This window comes from Vanellus vanellus, assembly GCF_965231255.1.
Source record: "Vanellus vanellus genome assembly, chromosome: 2".
Classification (NCBI taxonomy): domain Eukaryota; kingdom Metazoa; phylum Chordata; class Aves; order Charadriiformes; family Charadriidae; genus Vanellus; species Vanellus vanellus.
In genome coordinates, this window is record NC_138906.1 from 146,906,551 (window position 1) to 146,932,497 (window position 25,947).

Consider the following 25,947-nt stretch of genomic DNA (forward strand, 5'->3'; position numbering starts at 1 on the left):
AGCTCGGCGGTTTGAAACCCCGCCGCCCTACGGTCAGACCCGGCACCGGGCATTCTTTTCCCCGAGGGCGTTACCGAGGGCTGGGCACAGCCAGCTAAAAATACCGAGAACGAAGGTCCTTATTTTACCTAACCTCCCGCTTTTCTCTGCTATTCATACGAAAACTTCTACATTAAAAAATGCCACCAAATACTCGGTGCTTTTCCCCAAAGCGGTTAACACCGATCGCGAAGTGTCTATTACGCTCCCCGCGGGGAGGAGGCCGTAGCCGACGGGACAGTGCCCCGGCCGGCGGCACAACGCCTCAGTGGGCACCGCTGGGCGGGCCTGGGCGGCACAGGCTCCACCTCCGGCGGCGCGCGGTGTGTCGTCATCAGCCGGCGCCGAGGAGACGGCGAGGTGGGTGGCGCAGCTTGTGCAGGTTGAGCGTGGGTTGCGGCTCCCCTGGGGTTTTCGGGCTCTTGCCTTCGGAGCCGGTGGTTCCCTTCGCAGCGGCGAGTAGGGAAAGACCCGGCCCTCGTGGCCTTCGCTCCTGCCTAAAAGCCCCGCGGGGCAGTGGAGGAGGCCCCCGTGCGGAATTGGGGCGGGCTGGGGCTGAGGGGCCGGCGGGCTGTGAGGAAGGCGGCCCGTGAGGAAGGCGGCCCGTCCTCCTTCGTAGGCTCTGAGAGGGACGTGGAGGAGCGGGTTTGCTTCTCTTACAGGTACGTGTGGCGTTCTCTCGGCACCGGTAGCGCGGCCGGTGCCCCACGCCATCGCGGTAGGTCGCGCCCCAATGCGGGTAGGTGCATCTGTGTGCCTGTTGGCTGTGCCAGCTTGGCAACTCTTACAGCTGCAGAATACAGGAAGGACGGCTAAACCATGGCACCTCCCTGCAAAATACATAGCTGTAGGTCACTGCTGTATTTAGCAGCAGTATTTTGCAGTATGAGCAGCACCAACTCAAGTTATTTAGCTGTAACTGTGGTCCTCCTTAATTCAGTGCTCTCTTTTAGAACCTCTGCTTTTTTCAAGTGCTAATGCATGACTGCTTATATCTTACTATAATGTACTTACACAGATTATAACACATGTGGATTAAGGTGCCACTATAGTTATGGAAGAGTAAAACCTTACTTGAAAACTGTAGAGTTTAGTGAATTCCCTTCTCTCAAATGGAGTGACATAATGGGTACAATGTAGTTTGTCAAGCGCTGAGCAGACTCTCAAACAAAGGATGTCAAGCCTATCTGTTTCCAAGACCCTAGTTTTCCCAGTTGAATTTACACTGAAACAAACTGTGAAGATCTGGGAGATAATCCTTACTGTAATATTAAACAAAAGCATCTGAGAGTCTTGCTCATAAAGAAGTGTGAAGGCTGGCATAAGGGTTAGGAATTCTTCTATGTCAAGCAGAACAGCGACACAGAAAACAGCAACCTGACAAAAGTTACAAGGAGAGATTCACATTCTAGTATAGAGTTGCATTGGTTGGAAAAAAAGCGTGTACTAGTAATCTCCAGTGGTTACAGCAACAACCTTAAAGTTTATGGTTGCAACCATATTTACATGTTAGGATGGAATTAAAGTTTGGTACAATGTGTGTGGAGTATATGTAACTATTTAGTCTGATACTGTGAAGGAATACTTGTCTCCAAATAAGTCTGAACAATCAAAACCGTTATAGGGCATTAAAAAGTGTTTGAAGGGGGCCACTAAGTTGTCAAACTCTTGGTCAGTTTGGTAACCTATGTTAGGATTTTGAGGGTAGAATTTCTTCTCTCTGGCCCGTCTTCTACCTACAGTCTGTTCCCAGGATTTCTAATCCCTTAGTTCAATGAAAAGGTAGATTAGGTTAGATAGTGGTGTATTGGGGGGGGGGGGGGGGGGGGAGGAGTATAACAAGGCTTATCTTGTTTCTGATAGCACTGTTGTTACGAGTGATACATAAGAAATTATTTATGTTTCCTGCAAGGAAATTCTTACCATTGGTAGGAGGGAGGAAAGAAAATACTGATTATACTCATTGGGCTTTAATGTTTAAAATCCTGTTTAATAGAAAATGTTGCACCATTTCCATCTTTGGAGCTTTTCTATACCAGATTGGTAAAGCTCTGAGAAACCTGATGATACTCTGCTTTTGAGAAGTTGAACTAGATGACTTTCTGAAGTCTCTTCCAATCTGAATTATCCCATGTCCTGTATATCAAATACAGATGAAATTTGTTTATATTTACTTCTTTAGAAGTTTTTGTCTTCTGTTAGCTTTAGATTGAGAAATTCATAGAATATTTTGGGCTGGAAGGGACCTTTAAAGGTCATTTAGTCCAACCCCACTGCAATGAGCAGGACATCTTCAACTAGAGCAGGTTGCTCAGCACCCTGTCCAACCCGACCTTGAATGTTTCCAGGGATGGGGCATCTACCACCTCTCTGGGCAACCTGTGCCAGTGTCTCATCGCCCTTATTGTAAAAGAATTTCTTCTTTGTATGTAGTCTAAATCTTGGTCTTTTAGTTTAAAGCCATTACCCTTTGTGCTGTTGTCACAGGCCCTGCTAAAAAGTTTGTCCTGTAGGCCCCCAATATTAAAATGATTGCGTATGCCTTAAAGAAATAATTTAAAAAACTAAAAATCCTGGTGTGCATGTTGTCTGTTTTTTGTTTAGAACATGGATTCACAGAAGGATGTTCAACCTCCAAAGCAGCAGCCAATGATTTACATTTGTGGAGGTAAAGAAAAGACATCAGTGACTTTTTTTTTTTACTTTTTACTGGAGATTTGATGTTTTAATAATGAAGAATGCATAATTATTATACTGAAGAGTACATAAATACAAGTAGTTGCAGTGTGGATCCTGATGTTTAAAACTTTACACACTCATGGTACCACATGTATGGGGTACATATGGATAGTGATGTGGAAGTAGTTCACTAGAGCTTGTGAAGGTCCTCCATCTCCAGAGGATGCTTTCTCTAAGTGTCTGCTTGTGGTGCAAATAGTGGACCTTCTATTCAGTGCATCTTGGAGAGTTTATTGAAAGCGTTGTGTGGTCACTCAGCTTTTATTGAAGTACAGTAGTCAAATTCACTCTTAACTATATATAAGTCAACAACTTAAAACTTGGAGATTTTGAGTTGTCACTTCAGGAATCTTTGAAATATTTTGTCTTTTAAGAAAATATACTTGGGGCTTTGGGGGCCCTGAAAACTGAAGTTTTCATCAGTGGACAGCCTAATTGTATCAAGAGTGGAATGTATTCTGTGCAGTAATAATTTAGTGATTTCTAACAAGATCCGCTTTGACCTTAATATAAGTGAAATTTGCTAATTATTTTTTTTCACAATATATCATTCAGCACTTGATACAAATTCACTAAATTATTTTTTTATTATTTGTTTGCCACAAATAGGAGTTTGACTGTTACGACTCTTGAAAGCTACCTATGCATTAACAATGCTGTTTTTATTTACCCACTCCCTTTCTCTTCCTCCATTGCATCAGAATGTCATACAGAAAATGAAATAAAGGCAAGAGATCCTATCAGATGCAGAGAATGCGGCTACCGAATAATGTACAAGAAAAGGACAAAAAGATGTATCCTTTTACACAGACACTTGAATGCATTTGGGAAGCTGTGGATGGAGACAAGGTTTGTAAGGGAAAACAGGTGGAAGATTTGAGTAATTATGTAAGAATCCTTCAAGACCAAAATTCAATACAGTAGGCAAAAGTACTATAGGGAAATCCCCTCAGTGCGACTGGGAATTTTGTTTTCTTTCCTGGCACTTTCTCTCTTTTTTTCCATTTTTCTATGCAAAATATAATAAACTGTGATAGTCTGCTGGGTGACATGCAATGAACAGTTGATATTAGTCAGCTTTTTGACAAGAGAAGTGTTGTGGGGTTACTTAAAGATGAATTTTGAAATGCTTTTATGTAGTTAGTTGTCACTTTAGATTTAGGCAATCTCTCTTTTGTGGTTTGGGTTTTTTTTTTCTCCCCGTCCCCCTCTTTCTTCTCCCTGATATTTTTTCAACCATTTTGACACTTTTTTTTTTCCTTTAACTGCCCTATTTCAGTGGTGGTTTTTGATGCCCGATGATTTTTGGCTGAAGATATAGTGACTTTATGCTGCAGTTTAATCTTTCGGATAACTTTGCTCTATAAATCCATTGATGTACAAATACATGCTCTTATTTGTGTTTTAAGATATTAAAATATTAAATTTTACTGTGATACAACATTTTGTTTATACTGTCTTCCATCAATAGATTCCTACAGCTGTCATTTAAATTGTAGCCAGAGTATGTAGTAATTCAAGTTCAGTAGTAGTGTATTTTTTTGAGTTAACCTTGTCTTCATTACACTCATCTAAACTTTATTTGCATTTTAATTTTGTTAAATGTTCTTTGGACTCCTATGAACTGCATAACTGTGGTTTGAATAAATTCTACTGAAAATAAATAGAAGGCTACACAAGGCTAGGTCTGAAACACAGACCTGGATTTCAAAAGAGCAAATCTCAAAGGACTTGAGAGCACCCAATTCAGGCACCCATCTGAGGGGGAAGTATAAAAAAAAATTGCTCAGAAAAGAAGAGGGGAGGGAGGCAACGTAAGCAGCAGGAAGCAACGTGTAAACAGAAATTCCCAAAGTGCTTCTTGACTTGGTTGTACTCAAGGAGAGAATTAGGTCTGTGCTATAAAGGTAATTTGGGTAGCGTCCCAAAACTAAAAATAGCATCTTGTTTTCCTTTTCAGATGACTTCTCAGGGGTCTGTACTAAAAAGATCAACGTGGTTGTTTTGTATTGATGACCCAAAACTTTTTGCACGTGTCTATTTGGAATGTGTGTTAAGAAATACTGGAATGTCCTTATCACTAAGGTGTATTACAAAATACTGCTGGGTTGTGCCTGATGCTAATTTAGCCTCCTTAAGTACTTCCAAATATCAATTTTGATGGTGCTAATGATGCTGTTAATATTGAGATAATGTGTTTAACTCTTACCAGTATAGCAAGGTATCTTTGTTACAGACTGTGCGACCATGTATAGGCTCATAAATGAACTACAGACGGTTTGGTGGGAGCAAGAGAAGGGTTTGCTGGGCTACGGACTGGCGGGGCACCTTTTTCTGCCGGACGGGGGTGGAGAAGCAGAAGCGCCTGCGGCAGCCCCCGGAGACAGCGCCGGGGGCTGTGGGGCTGACGGGCAGCAGCGGTGTAGGCACCGGGGCGGGGGGGCTGTCTGTTCGACATAAAATACTACATTGGAAACAAGCAGGTGATGTTTTATTAAAGCTAACACACCCCACCCCACCCCCCAACTGCTGTATTTCTGTCCCCGCCGCTCTCCTCAGCTTTAACCGCGGCGCCCCGCTCCCGTCCGTGGCCCCTCCGCCCGAGCCCGCCTGCGCATGCGCGGCGGCGATCGAGGGGCGGGTGTACCCCGGCTGAGGCGCGGGCCTGGCCGGGCCGGGTCGCGTCCGTCTGCCGGAGACAGCGCGGCACCGGGCAGGTGGGTGTTGAAGTCCGCCACGCGACGCCGGTGGAGTTCGGTGGGGCTCTGTGGGAGCCTCGCAAGGCCGGCAATGGGGAGGACAGCCCCGTGTTGGCATCGTTGTGCCCGCTTCCCTGCTGCTCGCCTAGGCGCGCCGCCGGCCGCCATGTTGTACATAGCAACAGTTGCTACGCACGCGCTAGCCGCGCGGCTCCGGCGGTGGTGTGAGGGGAGCCCTTGGCGGGGGATTTTTCAGGTAAATTCCGGGGATGAAAGTTCTATTTTCAGCAGCCGAGAAGCAGAGCACGGCGCTGCGGCTTCGCGGAGCCGCCCGGAGGCGGCCGGAGGAGCGGGGCGTTGGGCTGTGGCGGTGCCGTGCCCCCGGGCGAGCGGGGTCTCCTCGTTACCGCATTGCTGAGAGCTGCTCCGGGCACTCGAGGAAACGAGCGGTTTTATTCCCTGTTCCTAACATTCATGGAAGTACTGAAAGGGGAGAAAATGTTGCACTTTTGTGATGAGTGCCTCTTGCGTTTTACTTCTGTCCAATAATTTGCCTGTCTCTCCAGGTACGTTGTTTCTTTTCCTGTACTGAAACTGTAAATTTTGGGGGCAGAATCCGGTCTTTATGCAACACTTAATTATGACCACTTATTATTTGAGACTGTATTGTAAAAACATTTTTGTGCAACTACAAATTAATATGTGTAATTATGCTAGACATTAGAACACAATTATTTTAATTTGGTTTATATCCTTATGCAGTTGTTATCACATGTTAGCTAGCTGCCTTTATTGTACTTGCTGAAAATAACTGATCAATTTAAGCACTATATAACATGGGGAGAGAAAAAAAAAAAGATGATTTTCTGCTCCTTAGAGCTTGGAATCAAAATAGAAAAAGATGCAGATAATAAGATCCAAGGTACAGGGAGACAGGAAGTATCCAATTTGAACACCTCGGTTCATCAGTTACAGACTTACTGGAAAAGATTCAGATTAGTACTATCAGTACAGATCAGTAATATAATCAAAGGCCCAGAAAATGCAGTTAGTTAGGAACAATGGGATTTATTTTGGCCACAGAGAAGGCAAAGGTTTTCATTCCATTAGATACATTGAGTTGGTTAACATCTTCCCTCTGAAAAAAGTAGTGTCCTTCACCATCTTTATCCCACCACGCTTGCTTAAAATACTGCGTTTAAAGAAAAATAGAGAGTGTGATAGGCAAAAATTGGCAATTTTTCTTTAAGTAAGCTTTCTGACTTGTTTTGCCTTCCAGAAGCAGTAGAGTCGTACATGTTCTTTGTACGAAACATATCTCATATATAACCATACTTGTGTCAGTAAAACTCTGTCAAGAACACTTTGTGTGTGCAGCCACAGCTTCTGATTTCACAGCTGAAGAATGGGAAACAATATTTATAATGGTCAGTAATATAATCACTTTGATGTATCAGTCTTCCTCCTCTTGTGCCTTTTTTGTGGCAATAGGTCTGCCTGCATAACAGAGTAGTACTTCGGAGCATGAGCAGGGTTATTCCTTAAATTAGCATTTCTTCAAAATATAAGTGCCTACGGAATCACTACTTTTTTTCCTTTTAATATTTAGTTATGGGTGATGAGCCAGTACCATTTTTTCTGGACCAAGGAACCACTAAAACATATCAAATACCTATTGGTCATCTGGACTACAAGTTCATTGAAAAATGCACAGATGTTAAACACCTGGAAAAGATTCTCAGGGTATTAAGGTAAACTTATGTTTTCTTAACTTCATTACTAATTATATTCCTGTTCTGTAAAATTTGAAGGAACCTGTACCTAAATACTCTTATTTGTTTTGAACGTTGTCTTTGTGACATTCTAATTTAAAAATAACATGGTTACTTTAACTTCATATTTTTATAAGTGTCCAAATGATAATGCTAGAAATCCAAGTCCTGTTTTAACCATCCAAAGGTTTGAGTAACTCAATGCCAGGCTTTTGTAAAATGCTGCTGCTGGATTTTGGTTCTGTCATGAAGCTGTTTTGCCTGATTGTGCTAATTTCAGATGCCATGCCTATTTAACTTTTGCTGAAAATGACACAAGCATTTTTTAATGAGCACTGTGATTATAATTTTGAACTGTGTATGTGTCTCCATTGGAAAGTGGTGAAGGCTAACTCGCTGTAATTTTCTGATCAAAGTGTTATTAGGCGATAGTAAAATTCAGTTGTAACAGGAAAATAGTCCTCTGCAGTGACTGTGGTGACTACACATGTAGAGAAATATGGAGGACACAGTGCAGTTTAGTTCTTTCTTGTAACCTTTATATCTTTGCATTTTGAAGGTCTGGTGAAGAGGGATGTTATCCTGAACTTACATTGTTTTGTGAAAAGCGTATCGAGCATTTAGATCCAAGGAGCAGAGCCCTGAGAAAAGATAAGCCTGCAGCCACAGCTTCTGATTTCACAGCTGAGGAATGGGAAACAATTAATTGTGAACTGATGGTATGGTATAAATGATTTATAATGGTCAGCAATATGATCACTTTGATGTATCAATCTTCCTCTTCTTGTGCCTAAGTAGAATGTAATTATTTGATTAAGGAAATTATCAAAGGATTATGTTGTGGTTTTTTATTATTGTCTTGAATTAATGTCACTGAATTTTTAATGCCTATTTTAACTCTACAGATTTATTTTTTTTTGCACATCGCGTTTTATTCAAAAAAGCACAATTGCTTTTTGTCTTAATTGCTTTTTCCCACTAAGAGCAGAGCATTATAAGGATAGTTGTTAGGGTCATTGTAGACTATGAAGTATGTCTGCTCGACTGCTTTAAGGTGCAGATATATTATTGATTTATTTTCAGAGCTGGGTGACAGAAATGAATGAAGATGATAAGAAACCACAGTTCCTGAGAACAGACATACTGCATGAAAGACAAGATAGCTTACCTCCTATTCGTTGTTCCAGCAGCTGTCTTCCTGCTAATCAGGTATCTCCGGTTTTCTAATGTATGTTAATTACACGTCTTTCTAAAATCAGGAAATTTTATACGTACAAACTTCTAGTCATTGTGCCTTTCATACTACATTTATTTTATTAATCAGAAAATAAAAACCTTTAAGTTCCTTTGCAAGAGACAAATGCTTAAACAAAAGTGCCTTCTTAGTACTAGCATGCGTCTTGTAATAATGTTTTAATTCTGATCAAGATTTGACTTCTGGAGCAAATCTCCGTAGACACCCTTTTATGTTCTTTGATTCAGATTTCAAAGTGGTGTTTAAGCATATGAGCTAGGTTCCTTTTGGATGAAATTATGCCAGGAGATTTTTCTCCAGCTGCCAGTGTGCTTTTGTTCCATGAGACCAAAGAGGACCTAGTCCAAAATAAATACCCTGAAACACATACAGTGTGGATGTTGGACCCTCTGCACAGTTTCACTCTATAGCCACTTTTATATTGGGTTGCACTGGTGTGTATGTAGCCTTTGATTCCCCTTATTTTATACCTTTAGTTGGTATTCCAGCTTCAGCCATAAAGCATACTCAACAAATCTTCAGAACTACAGAAAAAACATTTACATTTTTTCCTAGATAGCAGTTTTCGCATGTTTTTTTTTTTTTCCATTTATTTATCTGTCTGAAATCTGTTTTGTCTGTGACCAGCTTTCTTACTAAGACTACATGCAGTGCAATTGGAGGGATTGGCAGAAAAGTAGATGTGGGATGGGATTTTTTGAATTGGCAGATGTTATCATGGATGGCTTCAGTCTGATTCCCACTATTTTCTTTGGAATTCTGGGACACTGTTATAACAAAATCACTGAAGGATTTTTCTTTTGGAAGTTCAGAAGTCAGAAATGTTATGAGAGGATCCTTACAGGTCATGTAATATTTCTTATTAATTGTTAATTTAACACATTTTATTGGAATAATTATGTATTAGTAAATGCCTGATTTGTGTTCCTCTGTTGTCAGAGACTACTTATTGTCAGCTGGTACTCAGACATCAGACCAAGACATTTGGGATAACTAGGCACTCTTCATTATGTGGTATACAAAGAGGCTGGGAATTCCAGTGTAATGCTTTATAAGTGGTTAATATTGAGACTAAGGTGTGCGTTTGGTTTGTTGTGGTTTTTTGTTCCTTTTTTTTTTTTTTTTTTTTAGTTAATCTGTCCTCTTTCACATTTTGCAATGTATGTTCCTCTTGACTATCCTATTTTGCTGAGATGAAGAGTGTCACTGTAGCTTTACTCTTGATTTATGTCTTGTATAACTGTTGCCTAGAACAGAAAATGGTAAATAAAATATCATGTAAACTCAGTGAATCCAGATCAGAATATAAGCATAAAATGGTGTAAAGTGGCTTGAAATCTAGGATATACAGTTGTATTAAAGAGGATGTGTTCTCCATTCAAAGTCAAAATATTTTTTCAGATTTTTTTTCTCTGATTTTAAACTCTGCAACAGCCTTCAGATCAAGTTTTTATCACTTTTGCTCTCCATATAAGGTTTAGGTGTTAGCATTATTACCCAGGAAACCTAAATACAGCTTTATGCCTTACCTGTGGTGTATGATTTCCATTCCTTTTGTCCAAGCAGACAAGTAATTGTAACCTGCCATGGAAAAGAGGAGGTGACCTGAAATTGAGTTTTAGAATTCAAGCTTTTTATGTAGCAGTGCAGTTATACCACTACTGGATCACTACTGAATAAAAAGAAGCTGTTTCTGTAGTATACACTAAATTTATACCTGTAATATGAAATCTCAGGAAAATCAATTAATATACTTAATTGTTTTTTATTTCTCTTCTTTCTTGCTGATAAAGCTATGTGTAACCTTATAATTTTTACATATATTTTGCTAATCAGTTAGGACTGTAATTACTTTTTTACACTGGCATCGCATAATTTTGTAATATTGTATCAAGTATAAAGTTGGCATGATAAATTTCTCCTCTCTGCTAGAAAGAAATCCACAAACCCTTCCATAATTTTGTGTTGTTATTTGATTGGAGGCGGTTCATCTGATCTGATGCATAAAAAGTTCAGTATCTTCAATGAAGCCCATTCTGGAAATCCTTCTTGACCCTGAAACAGGGGATTGCACCAATGGGTTCAGTTTTGGTAAATGGAAGCATCTTGTTGTGTTTGTTACCAGATTTTCTAAATGTAGGCAGTTTCAATTCACTACTAATAGCTATAACTCTATATGTTGTTTTCTTTTTATTGGTGTGAAGTCATGGGGAATATTTTCCAAAAATGAATAGAAAAAGAGTGAACTTTGCAATATTTCCCTCTTTAACACAATATGGAAGTTTCAGTCTTACACTCCTGTTTTTCTTTCACACTGCTCAGGACTTTGAGGTTACATCTATACTGCAAAATAAAAGAGGACTGGAGAGACAGCTTGAATATTAACTGTCCACATTGCTTAATTATTGTTTTTGCTGCCTCGCTTTTTCCAGGACAAAACTAAAGCATGGGTTTAAAGATACTCACTTCCAAAAGACTGTATTGATGGGATTTTAGCAGACTTAGGTTCCTTTCCCAAACACAGTTTCCTAATGCTATTCAAGAAAGATTTCTGTCCTCAGATACCTCCTCATTCTACAGTACAGGACATGCAACACGTTCCAAGTTTTTTGTTATAAAAATCCACTGTGATGGTATCTTTATAGCCTTCACATTATTTTGGATAGTCTGAACTAAAAAAGAATACTGATAGTCTGACACAGAATAGTAATCTTAGGCCATCACACAGTGCCCAGAGGAGAACCAAGGCCAAAATTCTGTCTCACCTGAACTGAAGCCAGTCCATGCATTGATCTTTGGTCCAGAAATTTTTCACTTGGCTTCAAACCCTGTGGGATCCATGTATTGTGAGTTCTGGCAAGAAAAAGGACAAGGGCAGAGATTTTTATTCTTCTTTTTAGTTCCACAGCATGCAAATGTATATTTTTCATCAAAGCCTCTTGGATGAGGTGCTCTGAAATAATTACTGATTGAGAAATTCCTGATTCTGCTGGAGCTGCAGCTTGGTTACAACGGTCCCAAGAATTAAGACCTAGAATTTTAAAAATTGTGCATTTCTGAGTCAACACTTCTGCCTTATTCCTTAAAAGGACATGCCGTAGTTCTCTCCCTAAATGAAAGTTGCATTAGTGTAAATACCTTAGTTTTCTTCTGAGAGTTTCACTATTTTTGTGCTCATTTAATTTAAGGGCTTGTGGTTTAAAAAAAAGACTTGATATTTATTACATTATTAACTTTGTAATATACACCAGGATGCATACATAATGATAACTCATGTTTCGGGAAGCCATGTTTAGGAGTTAACTCCTCCAAACATGCGTGGATTGCTAAATGTATTTGTCATTTTGTCTAGCTTCTTGAAAGACTGGGAACATTAAGAGTAATTCTGAAGTTACATACCATAAAAGTTTGTGTAACCTAACATTATAGATTGTTAGAAGTGTTTACAGGAAGGATCACGCTTGCATTATATAAATTGAGGTGTTTACATCCAACTGCAGAAGCATTTCCTTCTTACAAATGTCACCACTGGTAAAGCTAGTTTAAGAAGTTGCTGCTTGTTTCTTTGGTCCAGTTTATCGCATACTCAGTTGACCTGTTACAGATATTTAGGGATTGTACTGTAATCTCTATAAAATTATTTGAACCCAGATAATTGTAAATCTGCAGTTTTACAAACAATTACATTGGTTTAATTTAGTGGATGATGGATTACAAGGTAAGAGGAGGGCTGAATGGCCAGGACAGAGTGTAGATTAGAATATTCTGAACTGTGGAATACCCGTTTGGAACCACGCCTTGCTATTAAGTATTGTTGAAGTCAACAAGCAGGGAGGGACATATCAGAAATATAGTCTCATGACAGAGATAGAAGAGATGCCAAAGGTGCCAAGCTATGGAAATAGGTTCCATCAGTGTAGGAGATGGTTTGTGATACAAGTCAGTCAAATCCGTTATTGGGACTGATTGTTGCAGGAAGGTTCTAAGGATAAATTTTAAGTAAAGCAAACCTCAATGATGGAGCTTTTCTAAAAGCTAGAATGAGTGTAAATCATCTTGGGAATTAATTTGGAGCATGAAATAGTCAAAATAAGTCCAGACACTATTTTGAAGTCAAACATTTGTATGTTTGTTGTGTGGGTGCCAGGGACTATAAAAATCTGTGCATTGCATTCTCTTGGGAATGGCAAACCTGAAATGAGGTTACTGATTCAATCTCAAACACATCACAGGGCTGGGTTTTCCCAAGACTGAGTTCTCCCTTGCGGTGTTGAAAGGATGGTTTGGAAGGTGGTAGCACAAGATACTAATTAGGAAGAGCAGTCTCCTATCTAAAAGTTTTATTCAGTGCCTCTGTGACATGTGATAGGGCAATGGAGAGAAAGTGTGAGCTCCTCAGATTACAATGATATATAAAATACATGAAGATTTTCTTTAAAGTAAGACGAGTTAAAGTTTTCAAGATTATACTGAGATTAGTCGTGAACAGTGTTACTAGGTATAGGTATATGTATTGCAGTAACAAAACAAAATGAAAGGCTGTGAATTTCCACTTTAAAAAATTGTCTTACAGGCTGGCTGTTTCTCTTTCAGAACAAAAAATTACAAAACAAACAAAGAAACAAGAAAAACATACCACGGGATTACAGTGAATGGGACAAGTATGTTAAATCCTTTATATTTATGTTTTTTAAAGTGTTTTCCAGAAACATAGCATTAAGCTCAACATTTCAGGGAATTTATAACACATTGGTGAAATTTAGGTTTTTTCATAATAAATGTTCTGTTAAAATGCCAACCATGCAGTCTTGCTAATTTCTGAGAACAAGTTAGTCTGTACTTTTGTACAAGCTGCATGAAATAGAGCAAGTCAGCAGGAAATGTAAGTGATTTTGTTTCAGATTTCATATTTCCTTTCAACATCTAAGATATAAAATCTATGGAGGTATGTAAAAGCAAGGAATTACAATTAGCTTAATTTACCATTTTGAAAGCTTTTCTAGGGTTATTTAACATGGGCATATAAATTTGATCTTCTCTGTATCTAAAGCCACAATTCTAAATTAAATCAGAACTGATGAATCCTTATTCCTGCACTGAGCCCCACGGACCTCAAAGAATGAGCTTGAGGCAGGTGCATCAGTTTGCTCAGATTCAATTACACATAATCAGAGGTTTAGACAGTAACTGAGTATTTCTAGAGTGGATGGAGCCCTGATACAAAGACTCTCTGCATTACTTAATGGTGGCATATTACCTTCCTAAGCTATGTGACACATTGGTGCCACCAAATTGTTGAACACGGAGGGGGGAATGCACTACTCTGTTTTGCATGGTAGCTCCTGAGATCTGCAATATGATGCTGTAGAATCAGAGTGAGGAGGCACAAGTTTCCAGTGTAGTAGATGGGGAGCTAAATCTAGAAACTGGGGAGTTTGAGTAATAAAACTCTTAATGGCTCACTCTACCCCAAAACCCCTGCCTGCATAAGACAATGTTCTTACAAGCAGTTGAGCATATCAGTTGTTTTCATGCGTGTATTTTTCAGAAATTGGTGTCTTCCTGCTCAAATCTAGACAAACAAAATAGATTATCAAAATAACTTCTGCAATAATTTATTCTTTCATCCCTCTTTCCTCTGTATCATTTAAAGTAACCATTTGGCGATTTTGTTTACAGTTTTATGTACTCAATCTTTAGGTGCTTTAGCATGCTAATAATACTACAGTTTGTGAATTTTCCCATATAATGTATTTATTTTGGATTATACAAATATACTGAAACAGAAGTTGCTTGAAATAAGTTTTCCAGTTTGAAGCACATCATGTTTTCAAAATATTTTGAAGATAATTTCAAAACCTTCAAGTAATTATTTAGGCAATTTCTGAACAAAATGTTTCACTTCATATTTTAAAAACACTTACTTTGAAATGTGGTTAATAAAAAGGTAAAGCTAAGCTAGCAAAAGATCAGAATCAAAATGGAGAGCGATTAGTCTTACCTGAAAAGCATTTAAATTAGATAGAAATTATTCATATTGTCAAGATTATTGTGGAAAACAAAGGCTGTTTTTCATTAAGTCCTAAACAGAAAAGCAGCGAGTGTAGTGTTTCTAGATAGTGTAGAAATTGGTTATTACTGTATTTGTTTTATAGGACTATGGCAGCAATATTTATTTGATATAAATTCCTAAACACTGTTTTCAAAAACTGCTTCACAATAGCCTTGGAAGTGTCTGAGACTATTTTGAAATCGCTCTCATGTTTACAGTATTAATTGCTTTGAAGCTGTTTCTTAGGTGTTTTGGCAACGTTTAATAGACATGTTTGATAGGGCTGGAATTGAGCCTGATGATACTGTTTCTTAAATTTTACCTGTCTTTTTTGGGGGAATGGTGAGGAGGCGAGATGGACATTTTCTTCATTTGATTTGTTTGGTTTTAACCAGAAGGGAGGAGGAAGAATAGAGGTAATGCATTAGCATGAGAGAGACACAAAAAAACCCACAACACAAGGAAAGGAGATAAGACTAAACATCTTTTTCCTAACTAGTCAAGGATACTTGAACACAGTCTTTACCTCTCTTTTTCTTTGGTTTTTAATGGTAATATAATATGCCTTTCTATTAGTAGAGGAGTCCTGCTATGCAGCATTTTTGAATTTGTTTTTTTTATTAATTTAAGGTTCGATGTGGAAAAGGAGTGTTCTAAAATTGATGAAGGCTGTGAAGAAAATAACTCAAAAGCAAGATTCTTTAGTAGGCCTAGTCTACCTATAATCAAAAAGAAAATAGACACAACTGGTAATGTCTTAGAAACATATACTTTTTCTTTAATTGTAATACTGTGTTGTAGATTGTGAATACAAATAGAAACAGCATATTACAGAGTTAAGTGTCTTTATTTTTCAGCCTCTAGAGATGGTAAAAGTTGTTAGGAGGTCAACTGAGCCTGAAGCCATATTTGAAAAAAATCTAGTCTTGGTGTTAATAATCAGCTAAAACATTTATGTTGTGTTTAGGTTGAGAGTGCTAGGTAAAGAAGTAGAGCATACTTGTGCTATTATAAAGCAATAGTAGAAGTTCGCCAGCCGCTTTCATCTTGCATTTTGAATTGTATGCCTATCAGAAGAATTTAGGGTTTTATTATAGAAAATAAAATACAAATTTATCTTTTAGTAAGCCATATTCTTTTAAAAAATAACATACAAAGTATAGCAGTCAAAGTATTTTAGCTGACTGTTTTGATTGCATCTGTGCAACCTGTTGTTGTTATGTATAAATACTTTTTTCTAGGAATGACAAAGAAAGAGAAGGTTTTCATTGCTACTCGTGAAAAAGAAAAGGGCAATGAAGCCTTTGCCATTGGCGATTATGTGGAAGCAGTGACTTATTACACTCGGTGAGTAAATACTATTGTGTTCTTTTATTTTAATGACCTGTGAATATTATTTTTAGGGCAATGCAATTGAAGCAAATTATTGAAGCGACTAGTGACGATTAGATTATTTTCAAAAGGACAAAAAGATTTGACAGAAGAATACTTGAGGCACTTGCACTGTGGTATTAATTTTTATTTATCAGGAAGGGAAGTGGATAGTGATGGGATGCAATCTGCAGGTGTCACAAACTTTTTTTCAGATTTTTTCAAAACCATCAAGATTCAAGGGCAAGTTTACAAAAATAAAATGATAAGCAGTATCAGTAGGATAGTCTCAGTTGTTAATAAGTAAAATTGATTTAATAACCTCCTCTTAGCAGAAAGAAAAATCATTGTGTGCAGCTTCATCATAACACTGTCTGTAATTAGTAGCAGTCCAGAAAAAAAGGTATATAAACACAGTATTAAAAAACAAAAAGATTCTTATAGGTCGCTTGCTTTATTTAGTGCACAGTGGACTAATTCAGACTTTGTCTTTACTTATATAAATAGAGGCTGTTGCTACAGGACCTCTGTTGTATTTGTTTCAAAAGTAAAAAAGTTCAAGGTGAATGGAATTGAGCATGACAGGAAGAGAAGGATAGTGATTCACTTAAGGTATTTGAATGGTGCCTTGGGATAACTAAATTTTTTTCTCTACCCTTTTCACAGTGTTCAAACATGATGCCATTTATGCAAACCAGGATTTTTACATGGGACCAACATTTGTTTCTTATTTGCAGATTACTCATCTTGAAACACTAGAGGTCCGACTTGCAGAAGTGCTGATACTCCCACATTAAACTAACATTAAAGGAAACTCAATTTTATGTTTAACTCTGTGCTTTGAAATGATAAGGACTTTAAAAACACACAACCCCTTAGAAGTGTTAAAGTTGTCACTTAGAAATCGAGAGCATATGGGGATCTTGGTGTATTAATTGCCAGCGTAAACTGAGTGTAATGATATGACACTACTGTGAGATGAAGTGTTAAGATAATTAATGGGCTATGATATTATAGTGGGATATCCTCAAAAAACATTTATGAGGAAGTTAATGTGTCTGCGGTCACTGCAGACAAGCATGGAGAAAATAATGAATAGGAATAAATTGTGTGCAACAGCTATAAAATAAATATTGAATGGATTTATGTTTAGGAAGCGTCATTCACACTGTCACTGAAGGAGACAGGGTTTTGTAGAACAGCTTATGAAAATTTACCTGGAGATTGTTGATGTATATATGCGCACAAAGGTATTGATATTCATAGTGCACAGACTGTTTAAACTGAGGCATTTAATGTGTACTTTATTTGTTCTTGACTTACAGCCTTAACATCTTTCTTGTGTTTTTTTATACATGAACATGAATATAAAAAACATCCCTAGCTGTATTTCGTATACAATAAATAAAATAAAAATCCATAATACAAAAATAAATAAAAATACCTGCTTTTGGGGCATAAATAAGGTATTAATTAATAAGGGAGGGTAGAATCCTTCATAATGAAGAGTCTTTCCATATTCAACCTCCATGGGGCAATGTACACCTTCTCTAATATATTTGCTATTTACACTGCATACTGTTCTAATTGGGCAATTTTCTAATACCGTCTGAAAATTGCTATTTTCTTACATTTAGAAATATTAAAATAAAACATTTTGGAGTGAATTGATAATAGTCTGAAGGGCTTATTTGTATATGGCTAAAAGTGGAAAAAATAAGGTTCTATATAAAAATAATTAGGGTACAGTTATTCATTCTGTTTGTCTTGTTATGAGGCCTACTATTCTAAGCTGAACGTAGAGAGTACTTTCTGTTTTACAAAAACCCTTAAACCTCTCTCATTTCTGAAGAGATTCAAAACTTGCAGAGGATGTGCTCTGACAGTTCTGTTATGCTGATGTGGTTTTAAAATAAATGCATCTTGGCTATTCTTCTGCATACCTCTAGTGAAATCACTGTGCTTAGTCATTTCAGTTATACTGCAAAATCATAGAATAGTTCAGCTTGGAAGAAATCTCTGAATGATGTTTTCTGCAAGCCATCTCTCAAAGCAGGGCCAAGTTAGATCAGGTTACTCAGGGCTTTTTTAAGTTTTTAATATCTCCAAGGTTGGAGATTTCATGACCTCTCTGGGCAGCCTGTTGCAGTGTTTGATTACCTTACAGTAAATATTTTTTTCCTAAAACGTCACCAGAAATTCTTTTTGCAACTTGTGTCTATTGCCTTTTGTGCTATCAGTGTACACTTCTGAGAAAGAAGTGGCTTGATCTTCTCCATACCTTCCCATTAAGTAATTAAAAACAGCTACAAGACCTCCCCGAGCCTTCACTTCTGGCTGAACAAACCTAGTTATCTCAGACTTTCATAAGTATTGCATGTACTCCAGCCCCTTAAATATCCTGGTGACATGCTGGACTCGCTCCAGTCTGTTGGTGCCTTTTGTGTACAGGAGAGCCCCAGACTGAACACAAGTACTTCACCTGTTGTCTCCTAGGTGCTGAAGGGAGGGGAAGAATAACTTCTGTCAAGCTCCTGGCTGTGCTCTTGCTAATGTGGTCCAGCACGTGGTACACCTTCTTTGCCTTGAGAGCACACTGTTAACTCCTGAACTCCTGTTCAATTTGTTGTCCACCAGAGCCCTTGGGTCCTATCCTGCAAAGCTGCTTTCTAGCTAGTTGGCACCCAGCCTGTACTGTTGCTGGAGTTACTCTGTTTCAGGCGCAGGATTTTGTGCTTGCCTTTTTTGAACTTCCTGAGAAGTCTGCCAGCCCATTCCTCTGGTCTGTTAAGGTCCCTTTGACTGGAGTTCTGTTGTCCAGTGTGTTATTGACTGTTCCCCCCAGCATTGTATCATTGAAGAACTTCCTGGGGGTGCCTTCTGTTCCATCTTATACTCCCCTGATAAAAATGTTAAAAACTATTGATCCCAAAGGGAGGCCACAAGTAACTGGTCACCAGCTGGACTTTGTATGGCTCAATTCTTTGAGCCCAGCAGTTCAGTCCGTTTTCTATCTGCTTTATTGTCCACTTATCTAGTCCATGTTTTACCTATTTGGCTGTAAGAATACTTTGCTACAGTCAAGGTAAGCAACATCCTCTGTTCTTCCTTCCTTTACTGAGCCACTCAGCAAAGCAAACTATCAGGCTGGTCTTGGCATGATTTGCCTTTGGTACATCAATGCTAGCTGTTGCTAGTCAGCTTCTTATCATTCATGTGCCTGGACAGGAATTCAGGAAGACTTGCTCCATAATCCTTCTGAGAACTGAAGTTAAACTGACCAGCCTGTAGTTTGCCAGGTCCTCCACCTTGCTGTTCTTGAAGAAGGGTGTGACATTAGCCTTTACCAGTCACCGGGAGCCGCTTTTCGAAGATGATATAGAGCAGTCTTGTAGTGGCATTGGCCAACTTCCTGAATGCACCATTTGAAACTCATGTATATCCTATTTTCTGAAGTGTTTTCTAGCTTTATCTTCCTCTATCATGGATACTGCTTCACTCCTACGTAATCTGCCTCTAAGCTCAGGGACCTGGGAAGCCTGAAGGCAAACCTTATCAGTGAAGACCAAGGCAAAGAAGCCACTGAGTACCTCAAACTTTTCCATGTCTTTTGTCACTAGGTCCTCTGCTGCATTGACCAGGGGGCCCACAGTTTCTGTAATCTTTGTTTTGCTGCTGATAGACCTTTAAAAAACAAACAAACAAAACAACTTTTCTTGTTGCTCCTCACATCCCTTTTCTAATTTCAACTTAAGCTGAGCTTCTGCTTTCTTAATTCCATCACTTGCACTTAGCCAGCGTCTCTGTATTCCTCCTGGGTAGGTTATCACTATTGCCATCTGCTGTGTATTTAATTTTTGTGTTTCAGCTCAGTCAAGAGTTCTCTGTTCATCCCTACTATGCTTGCTTGACTTCCTGCATATTGGAAAGGATTATTCTTGTGCTTTGAGGCAGCTGTCCATGCAGATGAACCAGCTCTCCTGTCACCCTTTGCCCTACAGGGCATTCTCCCTGTAATCCTGCCAAGCAGATTCCTGAACAGGCCAAAATCTTGCCTTCTAAATTCCAGGGATATAATTCCAGTGTTCATCTTGCTCATTTCTCCCAGAATCTTAAACTCTACCATCTCATGGTTGCTATAGCCAAAGCTTTCATCAACTTTTGCATTTCCAACCAGTTCTTGATTGTGAGTAAGAATTCCAGCAGACCATTCCCCCTTGTCACCCTGTTGATTGTGTCATGAAGTTGTCTTCAATACGCTTCAGAAATCTCATAGATTTCTTGTGCCTTGTCATTTTGCCCTTCCAGCAGATACCAGGGTGGTTCAGGTCCCCCATGGGAACTACAGCCTGTCTGTAACTGGGAGGCTGCTTCTGCTTGCCTGAGGAAGACTTCATCTGCTGGCTCTTCTTCATCAGGCAGTCTGAAGCAGGTGCTTAACACGATGTCACCATTTCAGTCTGACTTCTTATTCTTACCCATCAGCTCTCTTGATGTACTTCTTCAGTCTCTTGCCTGTTCCAAGACAAACCTTCACACATTTAATCACTGCTTAGCTTATAATGCATCTTCTCCTCCTTACCTTCCTAGTCTTTCTGAAGAGCCTGCATGCCTCCATCACAGCATTTCAGCCACACAGATTATCCCATCACATCTCTGTTATCCCACTGAGATCATGGCTGCACAGACCTTTTAGTCGTCTTTTTTGTTTCCCATGCTTTGGCATTTGTACACAAGCACTTGAGATTGTCCTCCAGTCATGTTTTTTTCACAAAGAAAATGTGAGAGTCTCCTCCAGTATGCTGTCCCCCCGACACTTCCCTATTGCCCTCTCTTCCCAGTGAATATAGTTTAGAATCCTTCTTGCTAGGTTAGCCAAAGTGTTGGCAAAGATTGTCTTGCACCACTTTGTCATATGCATCCCAGTTGTCCTTATTCCTCAGAGATGATGATGTTGTTATAGGAACTAAAGCCCTGCCTACAATACCAGCCACACAGCCAGACATTGACCTGGACGATTCAACCACTGCTACCTGAGTCTTTCCCTTTTACAAATAAGATCAAGAAGCCCATGTGGCCCCCTGTGTTCTTCATCATAGCCTCCAGAGCTCTGCAATTATTCTTGATATTCTCAAAGGTGTCATTTGTCAGTTTCATTTGAGTCTACGTGGATGGCAGCAAGAATTAATAGTTTAAGAGACAGGTGAGCTATGGCATCTTGTCTGCAACATCTCGGATCTAAACCCTGGCAAGCAACAGACCTCTGAAGATGGTAAATCTAGTTGGTGGGTGGTTGCCTCTGCTCTTGTAGGAATGAATTTCTAACCACTATTGTGGTTAGAATATCAGTATTAATATTGTTATAATACTGTTTTCAGCTTTCAATAGTGAAGTGTTTCTACATTCAGGTTTTCTAACTATAAGCCTAGATGATCAATACTCTCTTTTCTCAGGAGTATATCAGTAATACCCACTGCAGCTGCATATAATAACAAAGCTCAAGCAGAAATCAAACTTCAGGACTGGGACAGTGCTTTGCAGGATTGTGAGAAGGTACTAGATATGGAACCTGGCAACATAAAAGGTAAAGTAGAGCATAAACTTGCCCTTCTATGTATTATTTTATTTCTAGCAAATAAAATGGTACATATCCATTTATGTTGTTAGTTGACTTCAGTGAGCTTTAGATCAAGTGCAAGTATAAAGAAGGAAGCAGAGTAGCTCCCCAAAGTAATTTTAACAGTATTTTCAGGGTCAGGGAAGTTTTATGAGTCCATAATGGTAATTAGTAATAATAATGGTAATCCATAATGGGTGTTCTTATGCAGTAGCATGGGGCTAATTCTTGGATTTTGTATGATGACTATGAGCCCTCTTGTACTTGTGCAGAGCATTATTTCCATAATGCCCACAATGAAATATTTAATTACCTTAAAAGTGACATGAAAACAATGAAAGTTGCTCATTTAATCCTTTCTGGAGGCAAGGGCTTGAATGTAGCTAACTATATTTGCATGGGAGGAGGGGCAAAATTGGCAAAATACAAAAAGATGCTTCACAATTCATGATTGCTATCTCAAAAGGTGTCATGTGAAATTGGATCTTTGGAACTGATCAAGAGAACAGTTATTACCAATACAGTCATTATGAAGTAAAAGCAGAATTTTAAAATCTGTTTTACACTTAATATACCTAGAAAAAATAGTGTATTGTTATCTGCTTCATGCTTTAAATACATAAATGGTAATCCATACACTTTGTTCCTTTCTAGCTCTGATGCGCCGTGCCACTGTACACAATCAGCTGCAGAATTACCAGGCAGCTATAGAGGATCTGAACAAAGTACTTTGTGTTGAACCAGAAAATGCTAAAGCTAAGGTAAACGCAAATGAGTTTAATATGATTAGAAAAAGGTTGTATGCAGTTGCAGCATAAAGTGAGTACAGTTTATATTGTTTGATTTGAATACAAGTTTTAAGGACACACTCGGTCTACTGTACCGATCAGTTTTGCAAGACCACATAGGTGCCTGTGGTGGAACTTAGGTACTTGAATGTGACAAGATCTTCTTTTCACTACTTAATTGTGAGAACATGTAGGCACTCATCTTCTCTATTAACATAATTTTGGTGCCTAGAAGTTTGCTGCTAAACATGCTTACAGTATTAGTGTCTTAGCTGTTCTAAGTTATTTGGAAATTTTTCTCAAAAAGAGCCATTGGGATAGGTGTATTTAAGTTTGATACATAATTCACAAGAAAAATTCAAAAGAGATGGCAAGCTTTTATAGTTGTAGTGACCCAAAAGGAGAGGACCTGAGTTCTGTCCTTATTTCACCGTGATGTTATAAATCCTCATTTCTCACCTCCAGGCCAGAATGAAAAACCTTTCATACCTTCTGATGAATCTATACCCTTCTTAGCCAATTTTGGATCTAAGAAAGCTGGATGCTTTCTTTGTAAACTCAAGGTCAGCGTGTGGTCCTTGTACATCTCTTAACTTCAGCTGTTTAGGAGAGGATTGGTCCGTGTCACCTCACTGGTATCTTCTTAGGGGTGTTTTGTGGGTTAGAACCCATTCCTTGCATTTGGATTCTACACGTCCTGACAATCTTCAGTACTAGGTAGTTCTGATGCTAAAGTGCTCTTTTCCTGTTAATTAGCAGTCCGTCATACTGCTACCCTCCCATATTTTCTATGTGTCACTTTTGGATGCTGTGCAATTGCCTCATCACCTGAATTCTGTTCAGCTCTTATTGTAGGCACATTTTGAGCTGCTAGTAACTTGCTGCTTGCTGCTTCTTTCTGTGGACTTATTTGATCATTGCCACTGCTTGCACCAGTGAGAAAAGTCCAAGCCTGTTATGTCAAATTCACCACATACAGCATTCATCCCTTTTAGGGTGTTCCTGGAGCTAAATTCCTGTCCAGAATAGTTCCTGAGTTTCACACTGACGAAGGAATTAACCTGCCTCCCCCCCGCCCCCTTCTTTTTAAACACCTGTCTCTCTAGATTTGAGTTCTGAAAGAGCTTTTGGGTTTTTTGTTGGTTTACAAGACTGAACCGCTAAATAGCTTGTGAGTCTGTGTTGACAAACTCTACAACAATCTTTGTGAAAAGATTATCAAATGTGCTGTGCTGAGACTTCTTACAGTACCAGACATAAGATACTTAACTTATTTTGAGTACAGTCTTCCAGAGATCCAAATGCATTAGTAGCTTTGCTGAGCAATGCCACTGTAGCTGAAAGCAGATGTCTGTACTTTGTCCTTATCTGTGCCAGCTATTATGCCTTGGCTGAGACGTCTAGAGATGACAGAGTGCTTGGCAGGGCATTTTGTTGAGTTGCTCTTTGCTTGGAGGATCCTCAAAACCCTCTTGAGCTAAATATGAATATATGGTACATACGCAGAGTGAATATTTATGTGCAGAGTCACTAAAATAAAGGTAAACTGCTTGTCAGTAATTGGAATTCTTCAAGGTACTTTGTCTATATGCATCTTTGCTTGTTCCTGTCCTTGATTTAGCTTTTTTTTGAGGAAGTGAGTACTGAAATGGCACTTCCTTGAACAGCATTGATATAAATTCAGAGTAGTGCATAATGTTGGGTGTGTCTTACTCTGCTCTGAAAGTATAAGGTGCAGTTGGAGTATTTTTTTTGAGTAATCAAAAAATGTTTATGGAATGAGAGGCTGTTTGATCATCTAATTTGGAGTTCTTACAAGAGGAGCAAACCTTTTCATTATTCAACAATGTCCTTCTACTACACTGCTAAGAAATTGTTGTCTCTTTTCACGGAATCATGGAATCTTCAGAGTTGGAAGGGACCTCTAGAGATCATCTAGTCCAACTCCCCTGCCAAAGCAGGATTGCCTAGAGCACATTACTCAGGACTGCATCCAGGCGGGTCTTGAAAATCTCCAGAGAAGGGGACTCCACAACCTCTCTGGGCAGCGTGTTCCAGTGCTTTGTCACCCTCACCGTAAAGAAGTTTTTCCATGTATTTGAACAGATCTTCCTATGTTCCAACTTGTGCCCATTGCCCCTCATCCTGTCACTAGGAACCATTGAAAAGAGTCTGTCTCTATCCTCCTTCAATCCACCCTTTAGATACTTGTATGGCAAGTACAAGTTCTAGTAGTTCAAGTTTTGGTTCTAGTTCTATCAGTTACACACCTCCATCAGACACCAAATTCTCCATAGCATAAATTTTGATAAACTGATTTTAGGCTCTTCAGAGATTCTGGAAGGAGCCTGATTTCCACGTTTCTCTTCTGAGTAGACCATGCCAGGTATCACAGTAGTACAATCTACCTTTTTCCCTTTTAATTTAACTTTTTTTTGCTTAAGCAGTTCATTCAAGAAAAGTACTTATTTATTTGGGTGATATCTTCTGAGGTTCTAAGAGAGAAAAATTGAGTGTTTTGATACTGACTGTTGGGAAAAGTCACATTTATTTTCTGTTTTCATATTGGTAACATTTATCTCAATAATTCTTCAGCATCTGATGTAGATTATTTAACAGAATGTATTTTCTGTATGTAAATTACAATTTATATACCTATAAAAAAAAGGCTTCTGCTATTGTTTTTCCTCTATTACAGAAAAATCTGCTAGAGATTGAAAAGAAACTGAAAAGTTTAAAGCCTGTATCTGAGACTCAAGGCAAAGGAAAACGAATACTTATTCAAGACATAGAGGATTCAGAAGGTGATGAAGAAAGAGGGGAAAATACAGAAGAATGTGAAAGAAGCAGTGGAGATAAAAGTAATGTCATGTCATTTCCTATTTAATTTTTACCAGAGGAAAAAATTGTTGCCTTTGATATTGCAATGTTTATTCACACAATTAATTTATATTTGCTTGAAAAGAATTTTGCCTGTTTGAAGACTAAAATTACATTCACTACTTAAAGTTGATCTGAGCGTGAAATCTAGAATCCAGTTTCATTACACATAATTGGAATTATTTCTATTAAGGGTACAACAGAGATGGAAAATGTTGCTATAAATCACCTACTTTCCTGTGTAATTTTGTACCTATCCTTTGATATGGATCCAGTTGGGAATTTCTTCTGGTATTAGAGAACATTTTGTGTTCCTTAGCTCTTTCTCTTGCACAGCTCTTCTGCTTTCCCACCGTCACATTTTTCTTCTGCTTTTTTCCCCCTTTGATTAGATCAAAGGGTGTAAAAATGATCAAGTGGCATGTAATTTGATTTTTTTTTTGGTTGTTTGTTTTGAAAGCTATCAATCTTTTGTTGTTGTTTTTTAATGTAAGAGTTCATCTGAGTGCTCCAAAAGTATATATTAGAAGTAAACATGTAAGTCTTGTACTGTATGTAGTTTACAAGCAGTTGAAGTGCAGCTCCCGTTCCTGGATTAGTGTGTGACTAACTGCAAGACTGCTGAGATGAAACTACTGGCATAATCGGAATACGTGACTTGTAGGAGGAAGTGAGGCAGCAGGGGCTACTGAGGCTTGCACTGGCAGGTTGCTTTTAAATTCAGCTGCATGTCTG

At 38.7% G+C, this 25,947-nt stretch overlaps 2 protein-coding genes across 3 annotated transcripts in view; both read left to right on the forward strand.

Annotated features, from left to right (window-relative positions):
• Window positions 1-382: 382 nt before the first annotated feature.
• Window positions 383-4,219, forward strand: POLR2K (RNA polymerase II, I and III subunit K). Of its 2 annotated transcripts, none has more exons than XM_082479160.1 (4): window positions 383-399; window positions 2,644-2,707; window positions 3,480-3,572; window positions 4,058-4,219. In XM_082479160.1, exons 2-4 carry the CDS (start codon window positions 2,647-2,649, stop codon window positions 4,078-4,080), a joined length of 177 nt encoding a protein of 58 aa, XP_082335286.1. In that variant the 5' UTR covers window positions 383-399; window positions 2,644-2,646; the 3' UTR covers window positions 4,081-4,219. The 2 variants fall into 2 exon arrangements, with proteins under 2 accessions (XP_082335286.1, XP_082335287.1); XM_082479161.1 differs by lacking the exon at window positions 383-399 and adding an exon at window positions 411-701.
• A 1,206-nt stretch (window positions 4,220-5,425) lies between these two features.
• Window positions 5,426-25,947, forward strand: part of SPAG1 (sperm associated antigen 1) — a 46,897-nt gene continuing 26,375 nt past the window's right edge. Inside the window, exons 1-10 of the mRNA XM_082499599.1 lie at window positions 5,426-5,495; window positions 7,087-7,228; window positions 7,809-7,968; window positions 8,333-8,458; window positions 13,098-13,165; window positions 15,187-15,305; window positions 15,798-15,903; window positions 21,381-21,511; window positions 22,199-22,305; window positions 25,031-25,193. Coding sequence (XP_082355725.1) covers window positions 7,089-7,228; window positions 7,809-7,968; window positions 8,333-8,458; window positions 13,098-13,165; window positions 15,187-15,305; window positions 15,798-15,903; window positions 21,381-21,511; window positions 22,199-22,305; window positions 25,031-25,193 — 1,120 coding nt within the window. The 5' untranslated portion in view covers window positions 5,426-5,495; window positions 7,087-7,088. The remainder of the gene's footprint in view (window positions 5,496-7,086; window positions 7,229-7,808; window positions 7,969-8,332; window positions 8,459-13,097; window positions 13,166-15,186; window positions 15,306-15,797; window positions 15,904-21,380; window positions 21,512-22,198; window positions 22,306-25,030; window positions 25,194-25,947) is intronic.